At 40.2% G+C, this 16,834-nt stretch overlaps 14 protein-coding genes and 1 long non-coding RNA gene across 15 annotated transcripts in view; 1 reads left to right on the top strand and 14 right to left on the bottom strand.

Annotated features, from left to right (window-relative positions):
• Nucleotides 1-16,834, bottom strand: part of Pcdha1 (protocadherin alpha 1) — a 264,765-nt gene that overhangs the window by 23,348 nt on the left and 224,583 nt on the right. Inside the window, exons 2-3 of the mRNA NM_199503.1 lie at nucleotides 7,095-7,153; nucleotides 4,109-4,197 (exon numbers count right to left, since the gene is read on the bottom strand). Of these exons, the coding sequence (NP_955797.1) occupies nucleotides 4,109-4,197; nucleotides 7,095-7,153 (148 nt within the window). The remainder of the gene's footprint in view (nucleotides 1-4,108; nucleotides 4,198-7,094; nucleotides 7,154-16,834) is intronic.
• Nucleotides 1-16,834, bottom strand: part of Pcdha2 (protocadherin alpha 2) — a 255,785-nt gene that overhangs the window by 23,348 nt on the left and 215,603 nt on the right. Inside the window, exons 2-3 of the mRNA NM_199504.1 lie at nucleotides 7,095-7,153; nucleotides 4,109-4,197 (exon numbers count right to left, since the gene is read on the bottom strand). Of these exons, the coding sequence (NP_955798.1) occupies nucleotides 4,109-4,197; nucleotides 7,095-7,153 (148 nt within the window). The remainder of the gene's footprint in view (nucleotides 1-4,108; nucleotides 4,198-7,094; nucleotides 7,154-16,834) is intronic.
• Pcdha3 (protocadherin alpha 3) overlaps nucleotides 1-16,834 on the bottom strand; it is a 249,612-nt gene that overhangs the window by 23,348 nt on the left and 209,430 nt on the right. Inside the window, exons 2-3 of the mRNA NM_053941.1 lie at nucleotides 7,095-7,153; nucleotides 4,109-4,197 (exon numbers count right to left, since the gene is read on the bottom strand). Coding sequence (NP_446393.1) covers nucleotides 4,109-4,197; nucleotides 7,095-7,153 — 148 coding nt within the window. The remainder of the gene's footprint in view (nucleotides 1-4,108; nucleotides 4,198-7,094; nucleotides 7,154-16,834) is intronic.
• The window catches only part of Pcdha4 (protocadherin alpha 4), a 243,172-nt gene that overhangs the window by 23,352 nt on the left and 202,986 nt on the right, over nucleotides 1-16,834 (bottom strand). The window contains exons 2-3 of the mRNA NM_053933.2: nucleotides 7,095-7,153; nucleotides 4,109-4,197 (exon numbers count right to left, since the gene is read on the bottom strand). Of these exons, the coding sequence (NP_446385.1) occupies nucleotides 4,109-4,197; nucleotides 7,095-7,153 (148 nt within the window). The remainder of the gene's footprint in view (nucleotides 1-4,108; nucleotides 4,198-7,094; nucleotides 7,154-16,834) is intronic.
• Pcdha5 (protocadherin alpha 5) overlaps nucleotides 1-16,834 on the bottom strand; it is a 235,590-nt gene that overhangs the window by 23,349 nt on the left and 195,407 nt on the right. The window contains exons 2-3 of the mRNA NM_199505.4: nucleotides 7,095-7,153; nucleotides 4,109-4,197 (exon numbers count right to left, since the gene is read on the bottom strand). Of these exons, the coding sequence (NP_955799.1) occupies nucleotides 4,109-4,197; nucleotides 7,095-7,153 (148 nt within the window). The remainder of the gene's footprint in view (nucleotides 1-4,108; nucleotides 4,198-7,094; nucleotides 7,154-16,834) is intronic.
• The window catches only part of Pcdha6 (protocadherin alpha 6), a 228,659-nt gene that overhangs the window by 23,348 nt on the left and 188,477 nt on the right, over nucleotides 1-16,834 (bottom strand). The window contains exons 2-3 of the mRNA NM_199506.1: nucleotides 7,095-7,153; nucleotides 4,109-4,197 (exon numbers count right to left, since the gene is read on the bottom strand). Coding sequence (NP_955800.1) covers nucleotides 4,109-4,197; nucleotides 7,095-7,153 — 148 coding nt within the window. The remainder of the gene's footprint in view (nucleotides 1-4,108; nucleotides 4,198-7,094; nucleotides 7,154-16,834) is intronic.
• Pcdha7 (protocadherin alpha 7) overlaps nucleotides 1-16,834 on the bottom strand; it is a 222,498-nt gene that overhangs the window by 23,348 nt on the left and 182,316 nt on the right. Inside the window, exons 2-3 of the mRNA NM_199507.1 lie at nucleotides 7,095-7,153; nucleotides 4,109-4,197 (exon numbers count right to left, since the gene is read on the bottom strand). Of these exons, the coding sequence (NP_955801.1) occupies nucleotides 4,109-4,197; nucleotides 7,095-7,153 (148 nt within the window). The remainder of the gene's footprint in view (nucleotides 1-4,108; nucleotides 4,198-7,094; nucleotides 7,154-16,834) is intronic.
• Pcdha8 (protocadherin alpha 8) overlaps nucleotides 1-16,834 on the bottom strand; it is a 216,569-nt gene that overhangs the window by 23,348 nt on the left and 176,387 nt on the right. Inside the window, exons 2-3 of the mRNA NM_053942.1 lie at nucleotides 7,095-7,153; nucleotides 4,109-4,197 (exon numbers count right to left, since the gene is read on the bottom strand). Coding sequence (NP_446394.1) covers nucleotides 4,109-4,197; nucleotides 7,095-7,153 — 148 coding nt within the window. The remainder of the gene's footprint in view (nucleotides 1-4,108; nucleotides 4,198-7,094; nucleotides 7,154-16,834) is intronic.
• Pcdha9 (protocadherin alpha 9) overlaps nucleotides 1-16,834 on the bottom strand; it is a 211,291-nt gene that overhangs the window by 23,349 nt on the left and 171,108 nt on the right. Inside the window, exons 2-3 of the mRNA NM_199508.1 lie at nucleotides 7,095-7,153; nucleotides 4,109-4,197 (exon numbers count right to left, since the gene is read on the bottom strand). Coding sequence (NP_955802.1) covers nucleotides 4,109-4,197; nucleotides 7,095-7,153 — 148 coding nt within the window. The remainder of the gene's footprint in view (nucleotides 1-4,108; nucleotides 4,198-7,094; nucleotides 7,154-16,834) is intronic.
• Nucleotides 1-16,834, bottom strand: part of Pcdha10 (protocadherin alpha 10) — a 204,937-nt gene that overhangs the window by 23,348 nt on the left and 164,755 nt on the right. The window contains exons 2-3 of the mRNA NM_053939.2: nucleotides 7,095-7,153; nucleotides 4,109-4,197 (exon numbers count right to left, since the gene is read on the bottom strand). Of these exons, the coding sequence (NP_446391.1) occupies nucleotides 4,109-4,197; nucleotides 7,095-7,153 (148 nt within the window). The remainder of the gene's footprint in view (nucleotides 1-4,108; nucleotides 4,198-7,094; nucleotides 7,154-16,834) is intronic.
• Pcdha11 (protocadherin alpha 11) overlaps nucleotides 1-16,834 on the bottom strand; it is a 197,937-nt gene that overhangs the window by 23,348 nt on the left and 157,755 nt on the right. Inside the window, exons 2-3 of the mRNA NM_199486.2 lie at nucleotides 7,095-7,153; nucleotides 4,109-4,197 (exon numbers count right to left, since the gene is read on the bottom strand). Of these exons, the coding sequence (NP_955780.1) occupies nucleotides 4,109-4,197; nucleotides 7,095-7,153 (148 nt within the window). The remainder of the gene's footprint in view (nucleotides 1-4,108; nucleotides 4,198-7,094; nucleotides 7,154-16,834) is intronic.
• Pcdha12 (protocadherin alpha 12) overlaps nucleotides 1-16,834 on the bottom strand; it is a 192,027-nt gene that overhangs the window by 23,348 nt on the left and 151,845 nt on the right. The window contains exons 2-3 of the mRNA NM_053940.1: nucleotides 7,095-7,153; nucleotides 4,109-4,197 (exon numbers count right to left, since the gene is read on the bottom strand). Coding sequence (NP_446392.1) covers nucleotides 4,109-4,197; nucleotides 7,095-7,153 — 148 coding nt within the window. The remainder of the gene's footprint in view (nucleotides 1-4,108; nucleotides 4,198-7,094; nucleotides 7,154-16,834) is intronic.
• Nucleotides 1-16,834, bottom strand: part of Pcdha13 (protocadherin alpha 13) — a 179,018-nt gene that overhangs the window by 23,352 nt on the left and 138,832 nt on the right. The window contains exons 2-3 of the mRNA NM_053934.3: nucleotides 7,095-7,153; nucleotides 4,109-4,197 (exon numbers count right to left, since the gene is read on the bottom strand). Of these exons, the coding sequence (NP_446386.2) occupies nucleotides 4,109-4,197; nucleotides 7,095-7,153 (148 nt within the window). The remainder of the gene's footprint in view (nucleotides 1-4,108; nucleotides 4,198-7,094; nucleotides 7,154-16,834) is intronic.
• Nucleotides 1-16,834, bottom strand: part of Pcdhac2 (protocadherin alpha subfamily C, 2) — a 43,117-nt gene that overhangs the window by 23,348 nt on the left and 2,935 nt on the right. The window contains exons 2-3 of the mRNA NM_201422.1: nucleotides 7,095-7,153; nucleotides 4,109-4,197 (exon numbers count right to left, since the gene is read on the bottom strand). Coding sequence (NP_958825.1) covers nucleotides 4,109-4,197; nucleotides 7,095-7,153 — 148 coding nt within the window. The remainder of the gene's footprint in view (nucleotides 1-4,108; nucleotides 4,198-7,094; nucleotides 7,154-16,834) is intronic.
• Nucleotides 2,261-14,851, top strand: LOC120098168 (uncharacterized). Its single transcript, XR_015642895.1, has 3 exons — nucleotides 2,261-2,603; nucleotides 4,993-5,138; nucleotides 14,778-14,851. It is a non-coding gene; the product is annotated as an uncharacterized LOC120098168 (long non-coding RNA).

Raw genomic sequence — 16,834 nt, 5'->3', positions numbered from 1 at the left:
TACATCCCACAAGAATCATAAACTGTACAGCTTCCACATAGTTTCTGAGCCTTTAAACATACTAGGCAACATCAGAAATATTTACTCTAGCCCAAGCCATCTTTGCTGTTACTGATTTGTGATTTTGGCACTAGGGATTGAGCCCGGGCCTTCCCACATGATACGTAAATGCTCTAACACTGAGTTACATTCTTTTCACTTTTTATTTTGAGATAGCATCTCCTTATGCTTGCCCAGGTGGCCTTGAACTTGCAGACCCCTGCTAGCAGCTCCTAGGTAGAGGTGACAGACCTGTGTCAACAAACTCACTTCTAAAAGGATTTCTAAATTTTAGGGTGTGTTGAGATCACCTAGAGAGCTTGTCTGAACATTTCTAACAAGTCCCTAGATGTTATTGGTATTCTATCCCAGGAACTGCACATTGTGAACCACTGCTGAGTACCCTGAGTTCTCTAGCTAATAAGCCTCATTGCCTTAGAGCCTCTCCCACCCAATTAATCTTTTACTGTTTAGTTCCAGGTCCCCCGGGACCTTCCTTCGCAAGCTATGATGTTATCTTTGGCAGAGCTGTGTGCCTTGGAATTCCCTGGGATCTTGATAAATAGAGAGAACAGTTATTATCCCCTGTTATCCATGGGGGATGGACTCCAAGGTCATCAAAGATATCCAAATCTGTTGATATTCAAATTACATATAAAATGGTATAGTGTTTGCATGTAATATCACAACCTTCCTGTATAGTTTATATCATCTCTAGATGAATGGTAATGCCCAATACAATGAAAATACTATGAAGTTTTTACCTTGTACTATTTAGGTAAGAGTGGCAAGAAAAAAAGATCCCTATGTGCATCTGATACATATACATTTTTATCGCATATTTTCTAATTGTGGTCGGTTGACTTCATGGACCCAGAACTTGAAGATTTGGCTGGATTTCCCACTCTAAAATATTTTTACTGTTGCTTTTTTTTATTTACCATGGTTGTTTTGTTTATAATTTTATTTCAGAGAGAGTGTCCCATGTAGATTAGGTAAGCCTCAATTTGAGACCCTGCTACCGTGCCACATAGCATCTCTTGTGCTGATGTGTGCACTATCACATCCGGTTTGCATATGTCCAGTAGCTCTTGAGAGCCTACAAACTGTATAAAGAGGGGCCTTGAACAACTAATAGTCAAGAACAGCCTGACCCCCTGCAGACAGTCAAACCAGTTCCCTGGCAAGCAGGGCCCATCTTTTTTAGAGTCAGGATTCTCTCTAGGAATTAATCACAAGAGAACATTCATTAAGACTTTTTCAGGGCATTCACCCAGACAAAGTTAAAAGTTGAACAGCAGTGCCTGGCCCTTTAATATCCCTGCCTCTAGAACACATTTCTCCATCCTTGCAGAGGCTGTAACTGTATTTTGTGCATTCACTGTTTAGCTAATTTTCTCTGTGCTCAATCTCTTGGGATGCTGGAGGGGAAATAAGGAGACATGTGATTCAGGTCTGCTTATACAAAAGGCAAGACTGGAGAACAGGGGCCAGTAATCAGAATTATCCAATTTAATGCCTGACTTGTTTATCCTACAGAAAACATCACCTGTGATGCCTCCATTGATCCCTTCAGAATATAGCTTCTTTATCCCAGGTTCCTGCAGATTGTGAAGTTAAATGAAGAGTTTAGCAGAAAAGCAGAAGAATTAAAAGGAAAAGCAACCCCAAGAGGCACACACATGAGTAATGAACAAAGTGGGCCCAGGTTCCTTTATGCCTCTGGTCACGGCCACCCTGGTGTTGGCGTGAAAAGGACAGTCAGTAGCAAGATACGGGAGGGACTCAGACACAAGTGTAAGAGGCCGAAAGCAGAAGAAAGAAACCTTCCAGAAACAACTACACCTTCACCATGAAGCACACACAGTCCATGAAAAGCAGGCTTTGTCTGAGACTGAAAACCAAGTTCAGAGAAGCATTTTCCTTTTCTTCAGGGAGCAATGAATAAACCCTCCTCACCCCATGCCCAGGAGGGTAGTAGCGGGTAACTCAACTCTACAGATGTTGAATGATCCAGGTAACCTCAAAGAACCTGTATCTGTACCTACAAATGGGAACTACTGGATTCTAACCATCAATTCATCAAAGCCATATAGTAGATTACAAGCCATGAAATTATTTCCCCCCAAACATGAGTAATCATATATGCATTGATGCACCATGGCAACCACTGTGATGCATTTAGGCACTTTGTCATTGTGAACTCAGTAAGTCTGACATCGGAATTCAGCTCAGCTCTTACTGTAAATAATAATTATTAATCTTTACACCATTCCTCTTCAAATGACAAAGAACACACTGTGAGTTCTAACCCCTCAAAGTACAAAGGACATGGCAGAAGGCAAAGGAGAGCCCTTTTACCTTCATGTAATCGGTATGGATGCATTTCAAAGAGTATGGCTAGGTCACCACAGAATAACTGGAACATGTGAGCTCTGACTACCTCATATGGGGCAATAGTGATGTATCAGCAGCAGGAAAACAATGGAGATTCTTCATCAATCCCCATCAAAACGATGGATCAGGAACAGTTGGGATAGATGATCTCCACCCCTTTCCAAAAGGTATTGGCTGTTGATAGATGGTGGATGGATGATGGGAATATTTTTTTTCTTGAGGATGTGGTAACTGATAGATTTCCCAGTTTCCAGTGCATGGCCCCACACCCATGCATGTATGGGCAGCAGTAACAGGACTTAAAGGGCCATCAAAACAAATGCCATGGAAGTAGGGAGGATATGGGGAGAGATGGAAGGGATAAATGGGGATTAGAGAGGATCGGATTTCGTTGTACACACAAATGAAACTCTCAAATATGAAAAAAATAAAAATAAACTTGGATGCAGCTGCTTGCTCTCCAATAGCAAATGTAAGTGTATGTATGCATATATACATGTGTATATATACATATATATATACATATATATACATGCATATATATTGAACGTGTGTATATACACATGTATATGTATGTATATGTATACATACATATATATGTGTTACTTATCTATACATATACACATATACAAATAAATTTATGCTTTAGGAACATTTATTCCTAACATCCTTTTTAATCTGAAGGACAAACCTGGTTCTAAAACATGAAATAATCCATAAATGTTCCTATTTAATATGTGGCTGGAAATTTACACTGGCCAATATCATTAATGAGATAATACATTCAAAGCTAGGCCTTAACTTACCAAACTAATCTATAATGTCTCCATGACAGCAAGACTAACCCTAGACGTAGGGAGGGTGAGCAAGCATGACTTCAGGTGCAGCTTTGAGTCGCTCTGACCTGTCTAGGTGCCTCCTCATCCTACAACAGTTCATATTCTGAAAACACTCTCCTCTCTCCCTCATTCACTGAACTGGGGCTGCAAATTGGTTCAATGGAGTCTTTCATGTTCTTCCCCTTACCATCTGGCAATATTAGCTGTCTAATAAATTGCTTCAACTAGTGCATTTTTGACCAAACTTACTTCTAGTTGACGGGTGAAACACTCCTAAGTCGCAGATGATACTTGATTAGAATGAATGAAGTCCCTTGGAGTTGCCAGCAAGAAACAGGCCCTTAGCTGTGCTCGCTATTCAGCCTACCCATTTGAAAGGCATCTGGTTATTTTTAGTGAGAAGTTTTCACATATACGTTCTTATGTCATCTGTTCTGTATTGTGCATGCACTCATTTTAATTTGGGTGGATTTTTGCAAAACAGCATGCTTTGCAGCCATGTCACATGGGCCTGGATTTGGAGCAAGATACACATGTGTTTGAACCCTGTCTCTGCTACTCGGAAGCTGTGTGAACGTGGATTCAGTACTGAACTTCTCTGTTTCTTCAGCCTTTAAAACTAAAGCCAGTGTAAAAGTTCTCGGTTATCTATTTTCAATTCTTGAAGAACTCTTCAGCATAAAATCAAAGCAGTCATGTATATACAGACAACCATGTTTTTATGGAAGAAAAGAAAGACTCAAAAAGGAGCCATCAATATTTCTACTCAAAAACCAGGTCATTTGACAAGTTTCCAGAACCCAAACAGGAACGGGGAGGTCCTGACTCTTTACCTGGTGTTGCACTGGATACTGTTGGCCACTGTTGATCAGGCCCTCCTGGACCAGCCCGTAGAATGCCAGCCTCCTCCAGGTGCACAGAGCTGAATAAACATACAGACCCAGATAACAGTTAGACCATGAATACTTCTCCAACTGTCTTCCCACCCTCAGAAATTGTCCCCATTATGAAGGGAGGGGCTGCAGCTAACACTCCTTGCTCATGCTTGAATTGCAACCATTACTGTTGAGCAGACACCTTGTAAAACTGCAAAACCATTGCTGACTGCCTGCCTGCTGTGCCACTGTGATAATAACATGTTCTGTCTTTGGTTTTCATTAAAGCCTTGTGGTGCCCACTAAATCTAAAAGACCCACAAGAAGGCAAATGCCATCCTGACGTCTCGGTGCTGACGAGGGAAGCTTGTTCTCTGAACTCCCAACCCTCTCTCAGGTTAAACATACTAATATCATTGATAGTAATATTAGTTTGGCTACTCAACTCATTCCTGAGTGTGCGGGAGTGGAGTGTGCACACGCACAGCTGAGAATTGAACCCTAGGTCTCATACATGCTTACTAAGGTCTCTATCATTGTGATACATTCCCAAACCTTCCCAGTTTATTTCAAGGACAGCTTGTCACTAAGGTGCCCAAGCTGGCTTTGAAAGTTGCTGGTTTTTTTCTCTCTCTGATTCCTAAGCAGTAGAGGTTATAGGCATGAGCAACAAAACTCAGCCCAACCATTTAGTTAGGGGTTTTTTTTAATGAAAACTTTATTTGATATACTACAAGGAACAGTTGGATGGACAGACAGTGAGAAAAGTACTGCCTGCTTCAGCTCTGATTAATTCTTAGCCTTACTTCTGTTTTATTTTTTCTGTTTTGTTTTATGCATAGATGACCTACCCAACATATCCTAAGACAGCAATTCACCAATCACAGCAATTCATAGATCCATCAAAGACTAATTCAACATAAAATGCTGCTGGGACACGACCTGAGAGACTATTGAAGGCTAGCAGAGAGAAAACAAACCGTCCAAGGTCAGGGGAATACTGTGTCGATTTATGTATGTCTACAGCTAGTACACATCAGAGCTCCAAATATATTTAGATAGATAGAGAAGAAAGAAGCAGAGTAGCGCCAGTCGGGGTTGGGCTACTGATCCAACTCAGTAGCTAAGACAATTCTCTGAAGTTGGTGTACACATTAAAATTAGACTTAACACCCTTATCCTTCATTTCCAGCCCAGAATTTTCTTTCTTTCTATTTTCTTAATATTAATATCCTTTGGGCGTTCATGGATCTACCAGAAAGTATAAGGACATAAAGATGTAACTTCCTTGCAACCAGATCAGCTCAAAGCAGATTTTAAAAGTAAAATGAGAATGGCATGATGCCCAAGGCTAGACATGCCAAGTGCACTGTGAGAAGGGGGCGTTCTGCAAGGTCACAGCTCTGAGACATGTTCAGTGCCCTACTCTGTCAACAAGACACAATACTTTAGTTTCAAGTTTCATTTCTCACACACTTAAAATCCTAACTGAAGCCCAAACCGGAGCAAATTGTGGCAAGAAAGTGATAATTCCTTTAGTATTTTATTTTAAACAGAGTTTCACAAAAGCTGCACCTCGTAGCTTTGGTACCTCTCAAGCAAAACACTAAATCAATCACAATGGTAAAAGCTGATATGTAAAACGAGTTTAATTTACCTAATGCACAGTTCCACAACCATCCCAGATATACAATCCCTCTCTAATATATACAAACAATTCCTCTGATGCCTTATATAACAGATTCTAGATTAAAATTCTAGATTAAAATCATGACCCTGGTTCCAGCATGACATCTCACCAAGTCAGTTACCAACCTTTAGCCCTTCCCTGATTACTTCTGATTCAGAAATAGCATTCATATAATGATCTCTGATCATTTGTAAGCTTGAGAAGGCATTGATTTATTTTAATCTACTGCATATTTAATGAGCTAAAATTACATTTTCATTAATTCTACACATACTATTCTTTAAGCATTTTCTTTAGACATTGACCTAGTTTTGATGAAGATTCAATTAATAATTGCCCAGATATTCTGAGGAGCATAAAATCTGAAGTTCATTTCTTCTTCAAAGTTAAATCCTTTTGCTAATATAATCATTAGTTTCTTGAGTCTCCCTATCTGGTTTCCAAATAATGAATCTTTCATTTGGCCCCATGGCATGGACACATCAGCTCTGGGAATCAGTTACTGTCAGAGAGACAAAGTAGAATAGACCAAACTATATTAAGTCTGAGTCTTGAGCAATGCTATTACTCTACGTTGATCTGAAGCAAGCTAGATTTAGTCTCCAGATATTCAATAATGTCCTGAACACAGCTCATCTGTAAAGAGCTCATGATATTGGTAACAATAAGAGAGCAAAATGATGGAGAAGATAGAAGATTCTAGAAGGGGCAAATACATAAAAAAGAATAGCTCTCAGTTAATGTGTCCAACAGTGTATAAAAAGAGTCAGTGCGAGATAAAAGAAGAAATGTGAGATAGGAAACAGTATATGTATATACCTTTATAATGTACTCAAACCTGAATGTGCCTGACTTGTATTAATTATAATTTTTAAGAAAGAGAAAAAAATGTGTGGGTGAGAGTGATGAAGAGCTTGAAATCATGGCAGGGAATTTAAAATGTTTTAAAGCTGATACAAAAGGTTCTAAACTGACATATCCTTGCAGGAATTTTGATGAAAGTACAGAAACCAGCCTCTGATTCCACGTGGCAGTCTCATTTCCCAGCACTCAATAAGCACTTGGCACTGATTACTTCCAATGTTTCAAGAAATAATCATGAAGACCAAAAATAATTGCATTCCCGGGCAGAGTTTTTAAAGCTTCCCAATTTAAACAGCTGCTTCTGGGCTGTGGAGATACAGTTTATCTTACAGAACCCACTTCAAGTTTCTCCCAATTGAAATAAGGAATGAAGGAGAAGGAAGTACATACCTGTGCATGCCGGCTCTTAGCGAGGCAGAGTAGCGCCAGTCAGGGTTGGGCTGTCGGGGCTGCAAAAATCACAAAGGGAGTTTGTTGTTAAAATGGCAAATCATTGTTCACTCAAGGCAGTATTACCTGATTAGTTATTCCTTAAACATTTCCACGCACACAATCCAAAAGAACCAAATGGGACATTTCATATGAAACCCATAACACATATCAGTTTAGGAAATCCATACTTAGGGGTACTGTGAGGGTCAGGCTTAGCTGTGCCCTGCCCAATATAAGTCCATGTTCTTAAAGCATTAGAGGCGTTTGTCCCATAACAGGGGCAAACATCCATTGTTTCTACCCTCAAATGCCCCATCAGAGGCACACCTTCAGTCCTGTAGTCTAGCTAGGACCACACAAAATCTGCCGACCTGGCTGGACTGCAGAGGACTGCAATCTACTGCTGGCTTTGCAGACTGCAGCATGTTTGACCTGAGAAGGATGTGCCTAGTCATAACACGAGCAACTGATAACAGCCTCTCCAACTGATAGAGAAGGGATAGCAGAGAGAAGGACACAAACCACTGCAGTTTGACCTTGCTTTGTCACACAAACATTCTCGTAAGTCTGTACTGGCTTCCTGACCCTTTCTCAGGTTTACCTGCTCATTCACTAGACTCCAATTGCTTAGCAGGACATAGATGAAATCCATGAGGACCCCAATTCTTTCTGTACCACCTCTGTCTTAGAAAGAAAATTTGTGTGTCTTCTGCCCACAAACTGTCATTCCAAAGTAGGATTGATACAGAGGAAAATATGGCACCTGAAGCTATCTTGTGGTCAGAAAGCACTCAGAATCACTAGAGACTAGATCAGGCATGGATGCTAAAATGGACATGGAAGTGCATTGTAATTTGTGCTTTCTTCCAGGTTACAATCATCATAGTTGACAACATAACGCTATAGCAGTGTCAATCAATGAATTCAAAGTTCAAACTATTCTTACCCCCATCATTCATGTAACCCATGCAAGTAATGTGAAGTATTTTTATAAATACACTTCATAATGCCCACCGAAGTGATGGGATCAGCATCCCTACCCCCACACAAGCTGTCACCTCACTGTTTTGTATTCTGATGGCAAGATAGGTATATGTAGCTGGCTTCTTCCTTAATTTTCAAATCTATAACATGCTGATTGTCCTATACAAAGTTGAATAAATTACCCACGGACTAAATAAAACAGGCTTCCATTTTCTACAAGTACTATTGAGGCAACAAAAGATAAAATGTTTGCAAATAATTTTAGGAACCTGAGATCATGAGTAAAATACATCTTACTACGTTTGTTGCATGGAATAAAAAGTATAAATCCCATGCTACTGTCGGTAAGGCACTGATGGGCAGGATAGCCTGGCCTGTTTTCAACCAGGTCGACTCTCTGACCCTGGAAATGTGAAATCTCTCCCCCTGGCTCACCAAGTTCCCATGGTGGATCACTGCAACAACAGCCCCACACTTCCAACTTCCGGTGACTGGCTGGGATACCCCGCCAACATACCTTTCTCTGGAACTCAGTTGAGTCACCTCGTGAAGGAAAACACCGCACAATCTTGGTTTAGAATGAACAGGTAACTCAATCGCCGGGCTCAGCAACTGTGTTACCTGTTCATTTTAAAACAAGAATTGTGTGGTGTTTTCCTTCACGCGGCGACTCAGCTGGGTTCCAGAGAGAAAGATACAGCAGCAAAATGTGGGTTTGTGACAAGTGCACCCCAACTAGCCTTGTGAATTTTGAAGAGTGGGGATGGCATGGCAGCAACCCACCATGGGAACTTAGCAACCAGGTGGAGAGATTTCAGTCAGAGAGTCTGCTTGCCTGAGAACAGGACAGGACAGCCTATCAGCCTGTCCGCCAATCATTACTGTCTCCTGCCACAGGCAGGACCAGTGTTAGCTTCTCCACTGAAAAAAGTCTTTCTAGAAAGACTCTAATATCTGCTGAGTAGCTGTTGCTTTTCTTTCTATGACTGGGTAACACTCATGATAAAAATCACTGCAACTTGATCTTTGGGATGAAATCACTAACATCGGTTTGCTTAGAGGCACAATTCTATCAGGGCTAAACAGGAGACTTACTTTATTACACAATCTAACTTCCCCAACAACACATTTAATTTGTCATGTTGCTATTTTCAATAACAGTCCATTCACAACAACTTACTTCTCAGATTTATTTCCCACAGTGATAGTTATGAGATTTCTTACGGCAATAAGATCAGACAGGGGAAAAGAAAGAAAACAACTAGTACATCTTAATTCACCATCCAATACTACACAATGAAATAAGCATTTTTATCCCAAAACTTTCCTAACCAGGATATATCCTGTGAAACTGACTGTACATGTTTTACTCATAAAACACAGATATCTTCAAAAGATTAATGAATACAAAACTATATCCTTAGGATATAGAAGAGGCTGATATTGGATAAGGTTTTAGAGTATTTTTAGGTAAATGAACTATCACACAAGTTGTGATAATTATATTTAAATTACAAAAACGAGTGAGCTCTAAAGACATTAAATTTGCCCAATTGGTGAATTCAAGTGGTAGTTACATATAGTTACTTCTACATTCCTAGATGTTGATTCATCTTAAAAGAATGCAAAAATTGAAACCCAAAAATGTATACGGGTTGCATACAAAATTGTATTCTGTTTGGAAAAAGTTCCAGTTGAAAGGCTGAGTACTGATGTATCAGTTACAAGACAGGAGGACCTTGGACTGGTTATGATTGTTTCCCTCAAAGATACTGGAAATTACATCTCAGGATTTTTGTCTCTTTGTCTATTTCTTCTGTTTCTTCATCTGAGAGAAGGTATCATGTTGAGCCCAGGATGGCTCAAATTCACCATGCCAAAGCTGGCCATGAACTCCTGACTCTCCTTACCTCACCTGACAATTGCTGCAGTTACAGAGTCACACCACCACACCTTGAGTGTTCTGAATTTCCATTGGGGATGTACTCCAACTTAGTCTTGTAATACAATAAAAGCCACAGAACTCTGGACGCAGAAAAAGTCAATTAGGTAATCCATATATATGGGTGATGTAATATTATTGAAGAACAAGAACCAACTTGAGCTCCTGCTAAAATTATACAAAGATTTAATTTATCCCGTTGTGGAATTATTTGTGATTTATGCATTAGAATACTTAAGCTACGGAAGGATGAATCACTTCTAAGAAGGTTTAAGTAAAACAGGTTAAAAATATCCTATGTTATTCATAAACTCACATGAACACTCAGTAAAATAAACTGGTGCCTTCTCACCATGCAAATTGCTGTGGAATTTGTCAATAAACTGCTCTTTAAAACCTGAAACTACATGCAAGATCTCCTTTTTCTTCCAAGCAAGACTTAATTCAGGATGTATCTATAGCCAGTTTTTCATTGTGCTATCTAATGGACCTTGGTCTAAATTGCAGTAGGACTAATGCTAAGACAATCCCAAGATCCCCACACTAAATGCACCTGTCCTGTAGAATCTCGAGACTCAAACTGTGATGGACTTATTCCCATAACCGTGTTTACATGGCTTAACTGTCTTTTGAAAGGGGAAGATTATTTGGGTAGGACCAACCTAACCACAAGAGCCTTTATATTCAAGTCTAGAAGTCACAGACAGTCAAAGAAATGTGAAGCATGAGAGGGACTCTATGTGTCAGGAGACTCTCTACAGCCACCCCTGAGAACAAGTCACCTGATAGGACCTGAGAGAAACCTCTCTGAGCTGAGAGTAAGGCTTCTTGTTGGCCCCAACGAAAAGAGAAAAGCGGGCACAGGATTCTGTCCCCAAGGAAGTAAACTCTGCCAACAATCTGAAGGATTCCAAGGGCCTCCAAAGGAGTCCCTAGCCAATGTGTTGAATTTTTTAGCTTTATGAAAGCTGAAGTGGAAAACTCAACCACATATTGCAGGGCTGTGAGATATTAAATGGGTGAGGTTCTAACCACTAATTCATGGTAATTTGTTACAATAGAAAAGGGATGCATTAAAGAATAACCAAAATAGAACACTGAAAACAATCACAACTATATTTCATACTGGTCTTTACATAAATCAACATTGGAGGAGGATAAACTTGGGTCTGAGTAATAAACTTCCTTCAAGTGCAACGTGTAAACTCTAAGATACAGAATGGGAAAACAAAATAAGCATGACTTTAAAATATACATGATAGGCTCTAATAAAAAAAAAGTGCTAGGTTTGGTTATTCTGGATGCACAACCTACTGGTACAGCAGTTAATTCCTGACACACAGTTGCATCTTCCTGGAGCCAGCAAGGCCAGAAAGAAACTGACATTTCTCTCCACCTTTGCAACATCAGATATTTCTTTGCATGTTCCAAGTTCAAATTCTTGAAAGAGCTTGTATAATTTTTAGGTTAGCAAATTTAAAACATTGCTAAAGAATTCTCTTGACCTATGAATTTTTAAATCATGGCTACTGATTTAAATATTTTGTAAAGATGTTATTGTATTAATCAGGTAAAATATGTTCATATTATACTATGCATATAAACTCTGATCCAAGCGGAGTCCTATAAAAGTCATATTTAAGAACACCTACTTCTGAAACATTGCTAAAGATTTCTATTGACCTCTGAGTTTTTAACCCACTGCCACTTGTTAAATAAATACTGGTCAAAATATTAGTATGCTAATCAGATAAATTAAGGCCATATTATAATGTGTATAGAAACTCTGATCTAAGTAAGAGTTTTGAAGATAATATTTTACTATCAGACTAAGTGGGATCCTGTAAAAGTCACATGATTGGCTCAACTTGGGATCCATCTCAAGGGGAGGCTCCAAGGCTGGGCACTATTACTGATGCTATCCTCCAAGAGGCCCAAGAAGCATCTGACTGAGACAGACACAGATATGTACACCCAACTAATGGACTAAGGTTGGGGACCCCTGTGGTTGAATTAGAGAAAGGCTGGAAGAAGCTGAGAAGGAAAGAAATCCCATAGGAAGACCAGCAGTCTCAACTAACCTGGACCCCTGAGATCTCTCAGACACTGAGCCACTAACCAGACAACATACACTAGCTGTTCTGATGCCCCAAACACATATACAACAGAGGACTGCCTGGTCTAGCCTCAATGAGAGAAGACTTGCCTAACCCTTGAGAGACTCATGGCCCCAGGAAATGGGTAGGTCGTGTGTGTGTGTGTGTGTGTGTGTGTGTGTGTGTGTGTGTATGTGTGTGTAAAACTGTAGAAGGGTGGACCAGGATAAGGGTAGTGACTGGACTGTTAAAAAATTAAAGTAATAAAAGATACTTGTAATAATAGATTATGTGTGGCATGAAATCACAATGAGAGCTGTTTGGGAGGAAGGAGGCAATCAGAGGTTGGGAGGGAGAGAAAAAAAAGAAGGCAAGGAGATGCTAAAATGCAACCAATCGCTTTGCTTGTTGACACGAATGAGGAGAAAGAAGAGGAAGAAAAGGAAGAAGAGGAAAAAGAAGAGGAGGAGGAAGAGGAGGAGTTGCTTTATCAAATTCTCTTTGCATCTTGGTGATGGCAGTTTTTCCTCAAATACTTGGGAACTGACATCACTCTGACCTCTCATTGAAAGCAAAATTCATATCCAACCAGGGCAAGAGTCCAGAAATGAATCTGCTATTCTGTCAGGCAGACAGAGTGCCAATAGACAATGTATAATACGCTAAGCTGTGTCCCTGCAGAGTGTTCTGAGTAAGACCAGATGCCCATGTGACAGCTCACTGTTGGGTCAGAGGAAAGGGTAGGTCAATGGCAATCAAACCACAAGAAACACATTTCTCCATCAGTCAGGAAATGTCTAAAGAGAGAACTCAGACATTATTCCTTTGGCTCAACTTTCTCTATGGGAAAAATGAAGAAGGAATCATTTGAAGAAAACATTGTACTATTATAACAAGAACAAATAAACCTTTTTTCTCAAGACTACCCTATAACCAATAAAAATGGCAATGTTAAACAGCTCCAATCACTAAAATTTTAGCCCCACTAGAAAACTAGTTATCAAAGATGAAATTCTGGAATAGAAATTCATAGCTAAAATTTTCTTGGCCTTGGAGCTGAAGCGATGGCTCAGTAGTTTAAAGATTTGCTGCTCTTGCAAAAGATCAGGTTCAGCTCCCACCACCCACATGGGAGCTCATGACTGCTGACAATTCCAGTTCCTGAGGATCCAGTGCCTTCTTCTGCTCTGTGTAGGCTCTGAAACATGCATGGTGCAAATAGGTACACTCACATAAAACAAAGCAAATAGAAAATAAAATCTCTTGGTCTTGTGTGATGTGGTATCACATGCCTATAATCACTCAAGAGACAGAGGCAGGAGACTCAGGAGCTCAATGTCATTCTCGACTACTACTGAGTTAAGAGACAAGCCTAGACCATATATCAAAAAGAAAGAGGAGGAGGAGAGGGAGGGGAAGGAGGAAGAAGAGGAAGAGGAGAAAGAGGAGGAGGAGAAAGAGGAGGAGGAGGAGGAGGAAGAGAAGGAGGAGGAGAAAGAGGAGGAGGAGAAAGAGGAGGAGGAGAAAGAGGAGGAGAAAGAGGAGGAGGAGGAAGAGAAGGAGGAGGAGAAAGAGGAGGAGGAGAAAGAGGAGGAGGAGAAAGAGGAGAAGGAGAAAGAGAAGGAGGAGGAGGAAGAGGAGGAGGAGAAAGAGGAGGAGGAGAAAGAGGAGGAGGAGGAAGACAAAGCTGCTGCTTTGTCTATTCTGATCATTTTACAGTTTTAAAAGCACACTATCACCTTACTGTACATAGAGTATAAATCGTTCTAGGACAGAGCCACCAGATGGCAAAATCAGCCCTAGAGGAGACATATTCTGAAAGATTACATTAACTCTTTCAGATCCCCATGACTGGATTTAAGTTGAATATGCACATACAGTGGGTAGAAATAACCAAGGATATGATGTCTGCAAATTGCTTTGTTATGCGTAAAAGGGAAGCCAAGTTTAAATTTCTCTGCTGCTCCTTTATGACTTCACATGCTGTGCCACCGAGTACTCGAAATGACTCATTAGCGATTAATCTTAGGACTTGGTCTCTTCTCATGGAGGCTCTGAAAGAGGTGCCAACTGCTTTCACTTCAGGTTTTCAGAAGGCTCCAAAGAGAAATTCTGTCCTGTTGCCAAAAAGCTGTCATAGCACAACTCATGAAATTAAAAGAAAACAAAACAAAAAACCCAAACAACTAAACAACACTGTAAAATCTACCTAAGGACCAAAATCTGCTACTACATGTTGATGTTTAATAAGCAGCCAGAGAAACCTCAGTGAGATAACAAGATGAAAGCTCTGAGTAAGCTTTGCCGATAGTAAAGCAGTAAATAGATAGATAGCTGGCAGTAGCATTTTGACTGACTCTGCCATGCCGACGTGTGTGCTCATGTAATTGGGATTTCTGTCTACTCCTACCGTTGAAGAAAACAGGCTTTAAAGTCAAACCAATGAGGTTTAAAATACAATTAGCAATGTAGCAGCGTGTTATATAACCTCTCTGATAATGCTTGTTTCCTGTAAAACTTGCAAGAAATGAAATCACATATACACATTTTGCAAAGCAGAGTACTTTTTATAGAGCAGAGTGATGAATGGGTAAAAATTCCTTCACTTTCCATTTCCAGGTTCCATTTAATTTGAATGTTGGCACATGCCATTAGTTGAACTCCAGCACATTCCTGCCATCTCCAGTACCCAGGTAAGGAAAGAGAAAGCCCAATCTGGCAAAGTCAGATTGACCTAGCAATGATGATTTTGAGACAGACTGACTTCTGTCACCATGTTGCCATGCTATATGATGGGTTTCACTTTTTCTCCATAACTGCATTAAACACAGGAGCAGTAGACCTTGGGACACCTCACTAAATTTTGAGAGATGTCTCTCAGATACCATTTGCCCTTACTCAATTCATGCACTGTCCTGCCAAAACCCCACAACAGCCATCACTTTCTAAAATAACTTTATTAAAGGTTTGTGTACTACAGTAACTATTAACACACAGGTCAGTGTAAGACAGAAATAGTTCATGAATCAAAATGTCCCAAGCTGTGAGTCATGAGAGAAAGGGCAAGCACATCATTTTCCTAAGCTTCCAGCACACAGCTGGTGGCAAAGTTGAGCTTTGTCTGGCTTGCTCTTCATGCCTACAGCCTGCCCCAGTCCCCTATCACCTGAACTTGTTAGGCAAACACCTATAGCATCCTTATCTAAAGACAAATCATTTTTCAGGCTTCCAAAAGCTACCATGTAACAATTCTGGAAATGCGATGACATCCCACTTATCTCCCCCAACCTCACTTTCTTTCTCCCCCTCTTCCTTAGTCTGCAGTCTGCCTCCTGTGGCAGCTCAGCACTGACTACTTTCAGGGTCTTCTGATAAGTGAGTAATACCCATAGGAAAAGGAGAAATGCAGTCTACTGACGATCGAGAGTGAGGATTCTGGGGTTACATTACTCTCCTTCAGATTGCCGTGAATCTTAAATGTGAAAATCTAGACATTAGCAAGCCATACCAATATACTAATGAAAAGTCATAAACTATAGAAAAAAATAGTGTTAATTCATTCTATGCTGACTCTCAGAGTCCTAGCTACAGTGTAGTTGTCTGAAAATTCACCCATAATTATAGAACAGAGCTTTGCTTTGAAATACAAGTTTAAAGAACCACCAGACACCAAGTATACCTGCACATGAATGTACTTTTTTTGACAATTTCTATTCATTCCTCATTATAAGGACCAATCTGGGTTGTAACTGCTTAGACCCCAAACTAGTATATATACTAAGCACCATGTACAGCAAAACCATTTACCTCCTAAGCCTTTTTTTTTAACCATTGGATACCTAATTTTGGATCCAGAAAACAATTCTGTGCTTTCAGAGTATTTTCACTTAACTTAAAGTCATGAAAGACTTGAAAATTATACCTTACATTTCGTCAGAAGCATAGAAATGGTTAACATGAAGTGAGAAGATTATTGATATCTAAAGTGAATGCTGAGACCTCATCTTAAGAGGAATTCCGGGGGGGTTGGGGATTTAGCTCAGCGGTAGAGCACTTGCCTAGCAAGCGCAAGGCCCTGGGTTCAGTCCCCCAGCTCCAGGAAAAAAAAAAAGGAAAAAAAAAAGAAAAAAAAGAGGAATTCCGAGTATGCTGAGGACATTGACTAGGCTGGAGTTCTTGTCCCGCACTCCCTTTATTCTGCTTGTCCTGATCACCACCGTCCCTACATATTCCCATCTCCCTCCTTTATGAGCTCCCTCAGTCATCAAGACAAACGTGTGCTCATTTACTCTAGCCTGCTACCATTCATTTCTTCCCACAAGAGTGACCACATCATCCAGCCATTGCAAACTCTAGCTTCAGAATGAGGACTATATTCTAGCTTCTCACTTCCAGGGTGGATTTCCAGAGGAGCCTCTCATATTAGTCCTGTATGATTAATTGAATAAATTTTAGGGACAGGGTCTCATACTATGTAACCCCAGATGGTTTGGAACTCATATGTATAGACCAGGTTGGCCTCGAATTCACAAGGATCTAACCGCCAATCATGTTAGCTGTGGACCTCCAAGATATAAACAGCAACAATATGCAGGGGTAACCACATAACTCTGGGGGCATCTCAGAGCTTATATATTTAAAATATAAAGCCCAAAGCAATTACCCTGTAGACATCT

The sequence above is a fragment of the Rattus norvegicus genome, chromosome 18 (genome assembly GCF_021556685.1).
Source record: "Rattus norvegicus strain SHRSP/BbbUtx chromosome 18, alternate assembly SHRSP_T2T, whole genome shotgun sequence".
In the NCBI taxonomy this organism is placed as follows: domain Eukaryota; kingdom Metazoa; phylum Chordata; class Mammalia; order Rodentia; family Muridae; genus Rattus; species Rattus norvegicus.
The sequence above is the reverse complement of the archived record's forward strand: the minus strand, read 5'-3'. Positions and strand labels throughout refer to the sequence as shown.